General features: G+C 42.9%; 1 protein-coding gene across 4 annotated transcripts in view; it reads left to right on the top strand.

Moving 5' to 3' along the window:
• The window catches only part of CTPS2 (CTP synthase 2), a 199,076-nt gene that overhangs the window by 120,795 nt on the left and 61,485 nt on the right, over positions 1-16,796 (top strand). For all 4 annotated transcript variants that reach the window (XM_075594130.1, XM_075594129.1, XM_075594132.1 and 1 more), the window contains 3 exons: positions 6,131-6,186; positions 12,633-12,729; positions 16,188-16,332. In XM_075594130.1, coding sequence (XP_075450245.1) covers positions 6,131-6,186; positions 12,633-12,729; positions 16,188-16,332 — 298 coding nt within the window. The remainder of the gene's footprint in view (positions 1-6,130; positions 6,187-12,632; positions 12,730-16,187; positions 16,333-16,796) is intronic.

The raw sequence follows: 16,796 nt of genomic DNA, 5'->3' as shown, positions 1-16,796 counted from the left end.
CTTTTGTGTGTGTGTGTGTGTAAGCGTAAGTGTATGTCTGTGTGTGTGTTTATGAGTGTCTGTGTGTATGTGACACGGTGTGTGTGGGTGGTCTGCGCTCCGTGTCCTCTTCTCCTCTGCTGCCCATGCGCGATGCACTGCCGAGCTCCAGAAGCCTCTGCGCATGCGCGCCGGAGAACTGAGCGATGCCAGACGCTTCTGCGCATATGTGGCATCCGTCAGCGGCGCCATCACTACTGCACATGCGTGGCATATGTCAGCGGGCGTGTGGGGGGAGCGGCGGCCGTTAGGAGTGGCGATAGCGGGCGTGTGGGGGGAGCGCCGCCCATAGGAGCGTGACGTCATTTACGTTTCACATTTTCGTCTCCATGAAGGAGTTTTGTTCCATCAAAATTGACTAGGTGCCAATAAAGAAGTTTCACTTCAAAAATCCTGGTCCAAAAAAACATCAGGGCCCATGTGATCATTTTTAGGGATACCAAAGTAGAGGGAGATATCCTAGAAAGAGAGGGTAGTCCAGAAGGAGTCCGAACAAAGCTAAGAATCCGGGAGGTACAGTATGGGCCTTCAGAGGGCAAGGGAAGAGTATGTGCAGTAAATAACACAACACGGGATGAATCACAAATACAGTATTCAATCTTACAGGTGGGGTTCTCACCCCTGAGCAACTGAACGTTTTGAAGAAAGGATTTTCATTCTCGCCCTCTAATAACATCAACCTATTTGAATGGGTAAAAGATATCAATTTGTTTGCCCGCAAATTAGCACTCCACAAGTTTTATAAGAAAATGGAGACTTAGCACTTCTGGACCAAAAGGATCTAGAATATTTTAGAGATCTTGTATCCTTACCGGAAGATAATGAGAGAGAACCATGACAGGGGCCGTTTACTCCCCTGAAACCAAAAGCAAATTCACACAGTCACTAAGTACCAATGCGAACATAGAAATGTTCCTAAAATTGGTCACTAGAGATATGGAACGAATACCTAGGAGTCAGGGAAGCCAGGATAATATGAGCCCTTCAGAAAGAAAAACTCTGGGGGAACTGAGAGATCTAAAGGGGTCATTATTTTACCTACGGATAATGGAGGCAACACAGTACAGTATTCTTACAAGAGGACAAATATTTACAAGAGAATCTATGGCTCCTCAATGATCCCACATGCTATGAAGTCCTAATATGTGATCCGACAATAAAGTATTTGAAAACATTGCTCTCCATCTTAAAAACAGGAATGAGTAAAAAGGTCATCTCTGATAAAGTGTTCAACAATATGATGGTAAAGAACCCCAAAATAGCAACGTTCTACTGCATACCAAAAGTGCATAAGAATGCTAAGATCCCCCATGGATCCCATAGTGTCGGGTATAGGATCTCTCAGTGAAAAAGCTATTTAGATGTGGTATTAAGTCCCTTTGTAACAGCCCTGCCCTCCAACACCAAAGACATGACTGATGTGCTAACAAAGATAGAAGGCATAGTACTCTCACCAGATACCCTATTAGCGTCTCCTGATGTCATGTCATTATATGAGCATTCAACACGCGACAGGGATGGCATTGGTGGCCCATTTTCTAAGAACAAAGGGAGTTGAATATGGAGATCATAACGAATGTATTTGTCAACTATTAAAATTTGCACTCTCCCATAATTATTTCCTATGTAATGGAAAATACTACCATCAATTACAAGGTACGGCCATGGACACGTGTGCACCCACATATGCGAATATATATTTTGGATGGTGGGAGGACACAAGGCTCTTTGCACCTAGCATGCAGGAATATACATAGCACATTGAACTTTGGACACACTATTTAGACAACGTGTTGGTCTTGTGGAAGGGAACCAAAGAAATGTTTCAGGACTTTGTTAATACTCTAAACAAAAAATGAACATGATCTGAGACTTACCAGCAAAGTTAGCCTGGGACAGATGACATTTCTGGATCTAGTGATCAGAAAAGATAGGTATGGAGCTCTGCAGACATCGGCACACACTAAAAAAAACTGCAACTAACAACCTTCTGAGGGCAAACAGTCATCACCCCAGACCCCGGGTACAAGGTATACTAGTGGGGCAATTTTTGAGATCCAAACTAATTTGATCCACCATGGAGAGTTTTAAGGAACAATGTGAAAACATGAGGCGCAAATTCTTCAATAGGGGATACGCCCGCACCTGTATAGAAAGAGCATTTAAGCGAGCAAAAACATTTTTTCACCGCAATAATCTATGGGGAAAAAACGTTGGTAGCCAAGATAAGGACATCATAATCATTGGCACCAATAACAACCAGTGGAGGGCTCTAAAATCAGTGTTTATGAAGCATTGGCATATCCTATTGGAAGACGATGACTTAAGAGAAGTTTTAAATGAAACACCCAATATAACCTACAGATGCTCCACCAACCTATCTGATCAACTTGTACATAGTTTTTTCCAGAAATCAAGAGAAGACTGAGAAAGATAAGTTCCAGGACAACAGACACATTTTTGCTGCAGCAGCTGTAAGCCTGCCAATTCATGAACCTTTCAACATTTTTTCTAAATTAGAATAATACAAGGTCCTACAGAATTACAAATTGTATCAACTGTAAGTCAATAGGGGTAATTTACATGGCCACATGCAAATGTGGGATAAAATATGTTGGCAAAACCTCACGTAAACTAAGGCGACGCATATTGCAACAATCAGAAATAAGATAGATACCTCTCTATCTAGGCATGTGAACCCAGTCCATGGGTGAGATACCATGAGCCTACAATTTCAGGGCATTGATCAAATCTACATGGGTATTAGAAAGGGTGATCTAGACAGTGCCCTTTTGAGAACTGAGGCAAAATGGATATAGAATCTGAGTACCTTGACCCCAAGGGACCTCAGTGAAGGTTTTCTGTATTCAGCCTTCCTATGAAATTAGTATGAGCGGGGGATTGAACATTGAACAACCTACTAGTTTCATAGGCACCATGTACTCGGGATGTTCACTGTACACATGCCAACACTACCATGGTATATAGTGGCAGTAGAGAGAGACATGCTAATACTACTATGTGGACTACACAGTATAGTCACATTAAAATAGGGAGATTTTATGAAATACTTATATTCATCATTTTGAATTACCTGACATAAGTGTACTATAAATTGCAGAGGTCTGGACTTATAAACCATGGAACTTGCTAATACAATAAACATCCTGGCACTTATCTATATGAGGATCATACCAGATTCTCAACTATGTAATTGTGAGCTGTTGTGAAAATTACATCAGGCCCCCTTCTACAGACCATCGAATGCAGGTTAAGGCATCCACTATGTGCCCCTCAAAGTAGCGGTCCAAGCTGCCATTTTTTATTTACATTTTTTTCCTTTTAATATGTGCATTGATACAATCCAAACAATGATAAGTAATTAGCTAAGTTGCCGATCAATCCGTTCTCTTGTGATTGATCGGCGAAGATTCGGCTTGGGGGCTCACTAAATGGCTGTCAGTGCAGCAGAAGAAGACCAAAGATGCAATGTTCTGTGGAGAAGATCATGTGACCAGACAGTCACCAGCTACAATTGGTGCACCTCCTGCACTATATCCGAGGCCTAAGGCTGCGCTTATTGTGCCCGCGACAGCGATGTTGCGTCAAAAGAAATGCATTGTCGCCGGCGCTTATAGTGGACGTGATGGCGTGGTCCGCGCTACCAAAAATCTGGTAGTCAGTGGTATTTTATTTTTGAAGAGACATATCCACATGTGACTGGCTATGCCAATCAGGGAGCTTCTCCGCCCTTCCCCTTTGCTGACGTCACTGGCCTTGTAGCCAGCGATGTCTCCAAACAACAAATTACAACTATTGCTATGGCGACGGGTGACGTCATCAGTCGCGTTGCCGTCAGTATAAGTGCAGCCTAAGATGACAGAATCAGAATACATAGCTGTCTGAATAGAAAGAATGCCATACAGTATACTTGCGAGTTCATGACCACAAATAGCATCTATGCTTTGATACATCTGTATCCAACTTGGAGTAGGTTGAGAATGCAAACAAGAGATTGTACAAATGTGAAACATTTTTTGATACCTATATGAGGATTCTATCAGAACGGTATCTGCTCAATGTAGAATCTAGGAGAGAGAAAAAAACACATACTGTAAGCATTACAAAATAGAATCACCTTGGTGATTTTGGTGAGTCATTATGTGGCCCATAAGGCTCACACCATTAGATTGAGACTTGTTACAATCTAATATCCATATCATTATACTGGGGGAATGTGATAATTAGTACTAACATGTTTCCCAATAGGAATAGCTCAGTCTATGGAGCTTCCTTTTCTTGTTTTGTATCCATTGTTTTTAATCGCTGTGCGGGTACCCAAGATGACATATGGCATGAACAAGTAACATACATCACCAATGTGAAAGCTTTGTTTGTTGGAGCTGCTCACTCAGCTCTTTCTAATTTAGCTGATTCATGCTCTATCAGAAGTAGCATTAGTTATTTGGAGCATTTAGACAGTATAAATGTTCCCTCTTGAATTTCATATGATGGGAAAACATTTCTTTTTTTTTATCCATTGTTTTTAATCACTGTACAGGTACCCAAGTTGACATACTTTACAAGAAACATACATCACCAATGCGAAAGGTGATATCGGAAAAATCCACGAAAAAACAGACTACTGTAAACGGATTAGTGTAGGAGCGTCACCATAGCAACGGAATGTATAAATGACCGTAACCAGAGGGGTCCCGCCCACCCCTTAAGAAGTTCTGTCTAAGCGAAATGCGTGTTGGGTTTTGGTGACGTCAGTCTTTGTGACGTCACTATCGCGACTGAGACACAGGTCTCAGAGACGGGACACATTGATTTTAAACGCTGCAGTATAATGTATTACACCATAGGGCTCCTAGCTATTAGAGCTCAGCCCAGCGTTACTACGGGCACTCGATACAATGTTTATTAAGCCTTTCAGACTGATTGTAGACAGGTACAGTGTGGGGATTATCATATATTATAGCCACTGACTGTATAATGTGGTCAGGGAGGGCTTTACATGGGATATGCTATTACGGTAGTTAATATTATTCACTCACGTGCTCACTATGTATCAATTAATACACTGTTTCCTCTTCACTGATTTGCCACTGTTCATTTAGTGTTTAGTTCATTCACCTACACGTGTCACACCAACCCAGACCTTTGTATACTACCAATGACCATATATGCAGCATTTATTCATCAGTCTCTTGTGAGATATTACACAGTCGCAGCTACTATTCAATTTAATTTGTTTTTAATATATTAGCTCTCTCCCGTGATAGTTTCCTCCTCCCCCACTCCCAAATGTTGTTTTGATATATAGCTATTCAAGATTATATTTTAATAATTAATCTGTGAGGTCTTCGAGTGCATTTTATGGGATCCTTTTGTAAATAAATGTTCATTGATACATAGAGCCCTAAGTGCTCTAAGTACTTATTACAGTCATTCTTAATACTGTTGCTGGCCAGATATTTTCTTGATTTTGATACAAATATGGTACATTCATTCCCTCGATTGCATCACTGATATTGCTATGTTCCCATCTCAAATTCTATTTCAAAGCTTTCCCCATTTAATCAAGAATATAGGTCATACATCAGATGTAGCAAGAATTACTGGCCCCAGCGCTGTGAACGAACATGCAAAAGTCTGCTGCAATGGGGATCGTGTCTGCTGCAATTGCACTGCTGGGGGGGTTGATATTTCTCAATGGGCCCCCCTTACAGCATTAATTCTTTGGTTCCGTGACCATCGCGGTCGTGTGACTGCAGCACGGAAAATGTTGCTACATCTTTAGGGCTGAGAGACTGAACAATTCTACTTCTCATTCACTGGTGTGACTGTGTGCTATAATTTTATTTATCTTATCTATTGTTAATTAATTTACTGAGATCATTCACTTAGACTATAAGCTTTCTGTGGCAGAGCTAATCTATTGTCTGATTTTGTTTCTTGCATTTAATTGCATTATAATTCCCTGTATTTTATTGTCTCTTTTGTAATATTCTGCTCTATATAAAGATATACACACATACATTATTCCATAATGTAGCTTATGTATTCTATCCTATTTCTCTTTCAGAGAAGCTGTACGGTGATCCTGATTTTATAGAAGAACGTCATAGACACCAGTATGAGGTAACAAATAATAGCACAGAGCATTATTAAGTGTATGCACCTGGTTGTGATACCATGCAATGAACCAACACATTTTCATTCATTGTAAGCTCTTTAAGACATATACTGTAGCATTTGGGAGTAAAATACGATCCTCATGTATGTATTTATAAATGTATGGTGAGAATTGATTACCATTACAAATCTCGATACGAAACCTTTGAAGGTAGCAGATGACAATTGCTGTTTCCTGATGTTACGTACCCTGAATGCATTGTCTAGTCCAGGCCTGCACAACATACGGCCGGGGCATACCGTGCGGCCCGCGACAGACCCCCTTTAACCCCCCCCTTCACCCCCCTTCCCTGGTAGGGAAAGAAGGAGAGCTGGAGCGCGCTCCAGCAATCTGTGTGAATGCGCGTGTAGCCAGGTCTCCCTTTCCGTTGCGGACCCCCCCCTCCTCTTACTTGCTGCGGCCGTTCGCGGGGAGGTGTGGGGGCATGTGCGCGAGCAGCACGCTGTTCCCTGATGCGGCCGGTTGCCGGGGAAGTGCGCAGGCCGTTGCTAGGGCCGCGGTCGGGTTGCCGAGGTCCCGGCGGCTCGCGGTGCAGGGCGCCGCCATTGCACATTGTCTCGTGCATGCGCAGTGAGAGCCAAGCGCCGGGAGGACCCCAAACAGCTCGCGCCTGCGCAGTGATAAGCGTGCGAACGCTAGCCTACCAGGGAAGGCTCTTGGAAGGGACTACAAGTCCCATGAGTCTCAGAAGCGCACCATGTAACGCCAGGGAGCCAATAGGGCTTAGGATTGCCCTGCAGCAGGGATATTGATACATTTCTTGCGCTGAGCCCACGCTAGTCAGTCAAGACCAGGAGCAGCCAGGGGAAGGAGGTAGGGTGCAGGAGTCAGTGACTCCCTGCACTAGGCCAGCAGCCCCCCTAGGCCGCAGATAGCCCTGAGTCACCAGTAGCTGAGTGTTGTAGGGACAGGCCCCAGGTTAGGGACCCTGCACCTTACTATTAGAGTCAGTTCGGGACTCCGCAGAAGCTGCGTGTCCGTCCAGAGGGCTGGGCGCAGATCAGCATTGTTGCTGCAGAGGCCATCCGGGTGGGATTGCCCCGGACGGTAGTTTCCTGTGTTCATCCGTCAGCGGATCCTTTGCGAAGATCCGTTGCAGGCCCGAGCACTGGAGTGCTCGGCAGGTAACCCTCATCAAGTGCACCAACGATACTATCAGATTCACACGGGGCCAGTGACTGCGCAGTCATACATATCCTATCACCTGGGAAAGGGGTGGGAGACGTATTGTGTATGTGGTTACTGGACACGGGGTGGGACACCTGTTGATTGGTTGTTTGTTATGCAAAGAGAGTATTGTTGCGCAAGTAAGTGCATGTTCAGTAAAGCCCCTTTGCTATTTCACATCCAGTGTATGTGGTTATTGTATGTGTCCTGCGAGGAACCACTCCCCCTCTGGTGGAAGCCATCGCAGGTGGAGGGTTACTCATAATATACATGCCCCAGGTTCCCCGTGGCGGAAGCTCAGCCCTCCCGTGAGCCTAACAGGTAAAGCACCACACCTGGTAACAATAGGTTCTCCGCACTCACACTATATCTGCGATTGGGTGGGGGAATACCCGTTACACGCGCTCTCCACTAATCCCCCTACCCCCCCCCCCTTCCCCCTCAGCCTGCTCCAGCAGGGGGACGTGCTCTAGCAGTGTAGCGCAACCCGGAACTTCCGGGTCTGCTGCTAGAGCGCGCTTCCCTCACGTCCTGTCGCCATCTCAGTTGCCGCCGCCATCCACCACCTCCTCCTCCTCTCTTGCCGCTGCCGCTGACTCTGTTGCCGCCGCCGCCGCCACCTCTGGGACGGGACTGCAGAAGGGTGCTGGGGGAGAGATGAAGAGTGCTGGGGAGAGCTGAAGGGTGCTTGGGGAGATGAAGGATGCTGGGAGAGCTGAAGGGTGCTGGGGGAGAACTGAAGGATGCTGGGAGAGCTGAAGGGTGCTGGGGGAGAACTGAAGGGTGCTGGGAGAACTGAAGGGTGCTAGAGGGAGAGCTGAAGGGTGCTAGAGGGAGAGCTGAAGGGTGCTAGGGGGAGAGCTGAAGGATGCTGGGGGAGATGAAGGATGCTGGGAGAGCTGAAGGGTGCTGGGGGAGAACTGAAGGGTGCTAGGGGGAGAGTTGAAGGGTGCTAGGGGGAGAGTTGAAGGGTGCTAGGGGGAGAGCTGAAGGATGCTGGGAGAGCTGAAGGGTGCTGGGGGAGAACTGAAAGATGCTGGGGGAGAACTGAAGGATGCTGGGAGAGAACTGAAGGGTGCTGGGGGAGATGAAGGGTGCTGGGGGAGAGCTGAAGGGTGCTAGGGGGAGAGTTGAAGGGTGCTAGGGGGAGAGTTGAAGGGTGCTAGGGGGAGAGTTGAAGGGTGCTAGGGGGAGAGTTGTAGGGTGCTAGGGGGAGAGCTGAAGGATGCTGGGAGAGCTGAAGGGTGCTGGGGGAGAACTGAAAGATGCTGGGGGATAACTGAAGGATGCTGGGAGAGAACTGAAGGGTGCTGGGGGAGATGAAGGGTGCTGGGGGAGAGCTGAAGGGTGCTGGGGGGAGATGATGAAGGGTGCTGGAGGGAGATGATGAAGGGTGCTGGGGGGAGATGAAGGGTGCTGGGGGGAGATTATGAAGGGTGCTGGGAGGAGATGATGAAGGGTGCTAGGGGAGATGATGAAGGGGGCTGGGGGGAGATTATATGTTTTGTGCATTTTTTAGTATGTCTGCGGTCTCACCAAATAAACCCCATTTTATTCAACAATGTTGTCCTGCCTAGTGGATTGATCCAAGAAGGTATAAAGGTGTGAAAAATGCTGTCTTCCGTGACAGGCTTTTAAAAAAAGAAATGTATAATTTTTAATAATAAATGCTGTTTTACCCGTGCGGCCCAAATCTGTTTTCCTTGGAGCATTTCGGCCCTTCTCACTTTACAAGTTGTGCAGGCCTGGTCTGAAGGTTACCAAAGTAACCGGAGAAGCTAGAGATGAAGAAAATCATGATTTATTTATTTTTAATTAGTACTGTAGGACATGTTTAGGAAGTAAGATACTGACATATGCGTTAAAGTTATAGCTTCTTAAGGGATTGCTGCTTTACAATGACTATGCTTGTAGACTACAGTATTTTTACTATTCCTGTTTCATAAAAAAATGTACTAAAATAACTTGACAAAATATTTATTATTGCAGTATTAGCATGCAAAAAGTTTTCTTCAATTTAAAAAACCGCTGACTCTCATTAAGAAAAACGCGGCTGCTGCTCTGACCTGTATAAGGCATTAACATGACTTTCACTTGATCTTTTTAACTTTCCTTTTTGGCGTGCTTGATTACTGTGTTTTGATTATCCTTTTATCCTTAGCAGATTCTTTGTCTTGGCAAACATATTTTTTTTTAACTATTCTTTAGTTTCTATATTATTTTTGGGGCCAACCCAAGTTGGTGGCAACTGGCTACTTTTTTTTGCTTGTCATTAAAGGGGCAACATGGCTGGATCATGTTCTACATTTTAAAAAAATGTTTATAATGTAAATACTGTATGCTTTAGAAAAAAAAAAGTTCAAATGGACAATAGGCAACACTAAAAGAAAAAGAAGAGTACTTGTGCCTCGAAATATCTCAGGTCAGGGTTTCTCTTGATGTGAAATGCATGATGCTCCATTAACAACATGAACTCTGTAATGCTTATGATTTTCATCTGCCTAGAAAATATATTACCGTATTGGCCCAAATATAGTGCTATGTTTTTTTCCTAAACATGTCCTTCCAAAAACTGTACTCGTATTATATGCGCAGCCTAACACCTTTTATTTTTCATGTAGAACACCTTCAAAACTTTAGGGTCGTATTCTCTGCGAGGCCTATATTCGGGCCAATACGGTATTTTCCTTAACAGACAAATCTAACTTGTACAAAAGGAAAGGACAATATTGAACACCATTGTTTGTAAATGCGCCCTGTTTTTTCCGCCCCACTTGTTTGGTTTTCTTTTCTTTTCATGTTATTCCATAACAAAAGTTAAACCAAAAAAAATTATATATTATAAGTCTACTCTGACATTTTCAGATCTAGTCATTGTTCACAGTGGAACGTCTGCAATTTATTTTAATTTCCATGTTGCAGACAAAGACGTACAAAATAATCAGTCACAAAGGTAATAGAATAAAGAACCACTAAAAGTACTTCTTTTTGTCCAGAAATTAAATATTTTCACATAATTACTATAATTATCTTCTTTGTGACAGGGCATTAGTTTCATTGACATTTTAGTGATTTTCCATGCAATCAGTTTTTCAAAAATATGTAAGGTGCCAAGTGCCTCTATAGTCTTTGACAAGGACTGATTAACTGTACATTTGGACCTGCTTTTTTATATCCTTGTCTAAATTATTTCACACCCTACTGTATGTTTAAGCCAATATATTCTAACTAACTGATACATTGGTAAAATACTCACAAACACGACATTACTGCAGCCCTTTTAAACACCATTGAAACCAACAGTGAGGGGAATAGATTGTGAAGTAGTTGTGAGCCCATGTTTTCATTTCCCAAAAAAAGTAATGTAAATTATTCAATATACCATAAATTATACCATAAATTTGCATTTCCTGTGCTAGAAGATTTAGTCAGATTTATTATTTTCTCCAGTCCAAAGAAGACATCTTCACCTAATATTTCATACATTCTAAACCTAAAAATGTGTGACATAGCGGGTGGCAATAGCGTGAATGTTCTGCTCTCTATCTTTAAGCAATTTGTCAGTACTTACATGTACATAAAAGGCTACAAGTACTGTAGTTTTTGTTTTAAATTACATAGACATCATTAAGTTGTGGGTTTCAGCAAGGCTTGATATACTGTAGTTGTTTTTTTACATATATTTTTAGGGATTACATTTACTGAGCTCCAAGTCTGTGTGTTTTGTTGTTAAGATTATCAGTGCTTAAAGTCAATGTAATATGATACTTGGGGAGGCGAGACCTTTGGTGCGGTCTGGCAGATGGTACGCCGCCATATTTACGAAAAATTTCTTAGTTGAACTTTCAAAGCTAAAAGTGAACAAGTCAATGGGACTAGATGGGATACACCCCATGATATTAAGAGTTTAGTGCTGGCAACACCATTAAAATATCTATTTAACCAGTCACTATTAACAGGTGTAGTTTCAGATGAATGGAGAAGAGCAAGCGTAGTCCCACTTCAAAAAAGTGGTCTCCCCGCGGAATGACCGCACACCTACACAGCCCCCCTGAACATACTCCCTGCCATACTGACGCCCCCTCCTCAATAACAGCACTGACCCCCCTCCTCACGGACAGCAAAGCCCCAATCCACTCCTCACGGGCAGCACTGAGCCCCCCCCCCCCCCCCTTCCTCTTCACTGACAGTACTCTCCTTGCCCTCATCACTGAGTACTGATCCCCCCTTCCTCCTCACTGACTGTACTGATCCCTCCATCATCCTCCTCACGGACAGCACAGTCCCCCCCCCTTCCTCCTCACCGACAGTACTGATCCCCCCCCCCCATCCTCCTCACTGACAGTACTGTTCCACCCCTTCTTATGGATGCTACTGCCCCCCCCTTCCTCCTCACTGACAGCACTCTCCTCGCTCTCCTAACTGACAGCACTGCCCCACATTCCTCCTCACTGATAGCACTGACCCCCTTTACTGACAGCACTCAGTGAAAGCTGCTTTTGTTCTACATATAGATGTATAGGGTTCAAGAAATATGAGCAAGCATGACCAGGGACGCTGAGCGGGAGCTCCCCTCTCCTAATTACCCTGTACCCACGTATACACGTGCAAATAACGACAGAGACAAGGACAAGCAAAATTGCTGGTAGGGAGCAAACTGACCGCACTCCCTACCAGCAGGGAGTGTCGCTCACGCCGACGGGAAGCAGAGTGGCCAGGAAGCACGAAGGAGAGGTAGAGCCTTGCCCTCTGGTCAGGTGGGACCCCGCCTAAGGCTAGGAGGCTACTTTATGTAGTTATCAGATTACCCAGCAGCTATACAATGCAGTGCTAGTTTACTTTAAAAGTTCAATTATGTAACACCTGTCTCCTAAATGAGCGAACTCTCTCTTGAAGATAGGGCTGCAGCAGTGACTTATTGCTACTCAGACCAGAAACATCGTACAGACTCTGGTGGTTGTCATTACAACTGAAACTCAAATTCTGATATATTAGAGGCGTTAAGAGATTAGTGCAGGGGTGGGAAACTCCAGTCCTCAAGGGCCACCAACAGGTCAGGTTTTCAGGCTATCCCTGCTTCAGCTTAGTCGAAGACTGCACCACCTGTGCTGAAGCAGGGATATCCTGAAAACCTGACTTGTTGGTGACCCTTGAGGACAGCAGTTGTCCATCCCTGGATTAGTATATGAAACAATATTTTTAAATTGCTTCTTTTTTTTTTCAGGTTAACCCAGAGCTTGCTCACCAGTTTGAAGAACAAGGTTTGAAGTTTGTTGGACATGACACTGAGGGACAGAGGATGGAGATATTTGAGCTTGAAGGTCATTTTTATATATGTCTCTCTGAAACCTTAATGCTTTCGTAACCCTGTACAGTAGTTAAATAATTTCTAGCACATTGCAGTGTAACGTCCTGCAGTTAAAAGAGGTTTAAAGCAGCAGTCTCTATTAAATACATTTACAGCTAATATATGCCGATGCCTTCTTCCCAAACATCCTATTTTTTCTTTTGCTGTTTTACAAAAACTCTGATCCTGCAGCAGCATTTGCTGTAAATTCATCTATTTTGAAGCAAAATATTACGGCTTCTGTAAATAGCAATTATTGTTTCCTTACAGTTCAACTCTATGGAAAAGAAAATAATGCATTATGGTGCATTTTGTGCAACTACAGATGCAGCCACCAGTATTAGAACTCTTGCCTGGGAAATTCTGGAGCAGTCTCACAGTAAATGCCTCAACATTTCTGTGAGATTCTTAATGGCCCATCGGATTAACACAGCAGGGGTCCCTGCAGTCCCATTCAGTTTGAGGGACCCCCCGCTGTGTTAATCCGATGGGCCATTAAGAATCTCACAGAAATGTTGAGGCATTTTGTTGCAGGGTACATGCAACTACACACGTGGGTTTCTTGACAAGGCTTATTTATTTAGCCTTAAAAGATATACAGCACACAAAACAAAAATAGCTTTTCATCAGCAAAAAAACAAAAATAGCTTTTCATCAGCAACAAACGAAAATGGCTTTTCTTCCGCAAACCAAACAAAACAGTTTCTCTTTAGCAGTCTATAAATCAGGCAGTTACCCTTTTCCTATGCAGGGGACAGACAGTTCACAATTCAACTACCTTGCTACTCAGACCTTGTTACAGGAATCTCTTTAGCAGCTTACTCCTCTCTCCTCAACAGCCAGGCTCCATGTGTCTACAGCCTGGGTTTTAACACACCTTGATTAGGCCGCTGGGATCCAACTAATTGTCCTGAGGTTCCCAGCTGAAGTTAACCTAGTCAGTGCTGCACTGCAGACTAGACATAGGTTTTCCAGGCATATAACTGGTGGCTTTTATTTACCCTGTCACACATTTACTGTGAGACTGTCCAGAATCTCCCACAATTTCCCAGGTAAGTGTTCTAATACTGGTGGCTGCATCTGTAGCTGGGTGTTTTTTTTTCATAGGCTGATAGAATGATCATCACCTAAATGTACTTTTGATATTTATACATACATGGTTATATTTTCTCAATTCTGTTCTGTGGAGTAACAATTGCTTTGTAGAATTGATTATTTAAATGTCAGGCGTAGGGCTGCACATAATTAAGTCACCTATCTTGTTGTTTGTTGAACCACATGCTAATACAGCACGTGATATGCTTAATACCAATGTAAAGGTGTGTGGCATTTGCATAAGATGTCAGTTGATGGCCCGAGAGAGGACCTGGGAGCATAATGGCTGTTGAAGAAGATGAATCTCTAAGCATCACATGACTTCTCCAATCAACACGGAGGATGGGTCATAGTGGGATATGGATGATGACTAATGTACCATTTTCTAAACTATATATCAGTAGAATTACTTTACAAAATCTCTGCTGAGGTAATACTTTAGGACTTGTTTGTAATATTTAACAGCAGATAACCATTTGATGTATTCAGTTATCTCCTATAGCCCAATTATATTGAATTCACATATATATATATACACACAACTATAATAGTTGTATATGCTACAGGAATCAGACAACCAGTTAAAAAAGGACATGTGTTTTAATACCCTTCATTAAAATCTGACCTTAAGGCCTAGGACATAGTGGAATCAGCGTCCCTGAGGCGGGCTGAGCCGCGCTGAACAGATGCACAAAGCCCCTGCATCTGTAATCAGCACGGCTATAGTTTCTCCCTCTGCATGCTTGCTGATGCGTGCGGAGGCTGAGAAAATATGAAGAGACAGGCAGGTTTGAAATTTTGCCGCTTGGGGCACGTGACCGCTCCCATCCAATGGGGCTGCAGCTTTTTTTTTTCCTACTGTGTCGGTGGATAGCAGAGCCACCAGACCAGACCAGCACAGCACAGAGCCAGCACAGAGGCGTGTCTGTATGTGTGTGTATGTGTGTGTGTGTGTATGTGTGTATGTGTGTGTGTGTGTGTGTGTGTGTGTGTGTGTGTGTGTGTGTGTGTGTGTGTGTATATATATATATATATGTGTGTGTGTGTGTATATATGTGTGTGTATATATATATATATATATATATATATATATATATATATATATATATATATATATGTGTGTGTGTGTATATATATATATATGTGTGTGTGTGATGTATGTGTGTGATTTATGTGTGTACTATATTTATCAAAGTTGCACAATGTTAATAAATAATTTATTCTCACAACATGTCTTTTTTTTTACATTTTTAAAATATTATATAATATACACACACACACACACATATTCACACACACAGGTTCCCCAGTGACACACAAACACACAGACCACTTCAAAGTGACACACACACACACACACACACAGACACGCACTGACAGCTACCAAGTGACACACACACACAGTGATACCAGCCTCCCAAGCGCGCTTGCTGTCTCCTCTGCCAGGACAGCAAAAAGCTCCTGGTAGAGCGAGCGTCAGCAAGCAACAGCGAGCAGCAGCACAAAAGTGTTTACTATGTCTCAGGCCTAAAGTTATACATTTCTAGACTTACTACAAATACAGGAGGGTTTATTTAGTACTGGCAGTCCTCGGTTATCCAACGTAATCCGTTCTGGAAGAAACGTTGGATAATGAAACCGTTGTAAAGTGAGTCCCATGTTAATCAGTGGCGGTGAGCGTTGGATAACGCATTCAGGCGTCGAATAAAGCATTCCGGCGTCGAAAAACGGCCCTTAGGATTGCATTGTAAAACGTTGGATATGCCATTAATTGTAAAGTGAAATGTTGGATAGCGAGGACTACCTGTATATGCCGAAGCAGCCGATCGCATTACGATTGGCCAGAAAAAAACCCTATTAAAGTCTATAATGTGAACAACCGCCTTAGTATATATTGAATTACCCCCATAGAGACAGAAACATTTTAATCAAAGATTTTTGCTTAGCCCAGAACAGCGATGAACAAGTATTAGCTGGCTTAAGTTAATTAGTCTGCAGATTTGTGTTTTTCACACACAACTCCTCACTTGCATCTTTTGTTTCTTTTCATGGTAGACAAATGCATCTTGATTTTGAATCATGCCCTTCCTATAAAGTACACAGCACACCAAGAATCCATCGTAGTTCTCATGAAGGTCATTGTTAAAGTAAACGTTGGCACTTGTTAATGTTTGTCTCTTTTCTCACCATGTATATTTTATGGATTGCGGTTGTGCTCTGAATTTGATGGAATTGTGATTATTCTGTACATTGGCATCTCGCTGTTGACATTGACATGTTCCCTGGTGTGCAAAGCTGCCTCTTCAATGATTTGAATTATTCCGTGTCCATCTGCAGATCACCCATACTTTGTTGGCGTGCAATTCCATCCTGAGTTCTCTTCACGACCCATGAAGCCGTCTCCTCCATATCTTGGCCTACTGCTGGCAGCATCTGGAAAACTCAGTATATACCTCCAGAATGGCTGCAAATTGTCTCCAAGGTAACAGTTTTTGTATTTATTTTCCAACGAAAATCAAATCACTTGTGCTTGAAATGTTTGTTTTCACAAAATATTTCCACGTATTTCACATGTAGTTCTACTATAGAAATCATTTGATTCATATTTCTGTATCCAGTTGCTTAAATATTTGATGGCAAATCACAGTTTGTTTTAATAAAAATAAGTGTTTATTTAATACAGTACCAATATGTTATTGTACAATTTGAATAAACTATGTGCAAACTGCCTGCTATACTGTAGTTCTTCCTTAGCTATTGTTTCTTTTTCTCAAAGGAACACTCAATTTCTTAATCAATTATTAGACAGCGAGAGCCATTATATGTAATGGTGGGGAATTGAAAATAATTTATCAGCATTGTGGAAAGCTATTACAATTTGGTCAAGCGACCACTTTGTAATTTTGCTTTGCTTTGTACCACTGAGCAAGTATTGTGTAATTTATA

This window comes from Ascaphus truei, chromosome 3 (assembly GCF_040206685.1).
Source record: "Ascaphus truei isolate aAscTru1 chromosome 3, aAscTru1.hap1, whole genome shotgun sequence".
NCBI lineage: Eukaryota > Metazoa > Chordata > Amphibia > Anura > Ascaphidae > Ascaphus > Ascaphus truei.
Note: the sequence above shows the minus strand (reverse complement) of the source record. Positions and strands in the feature narration are given on the sequence as shown.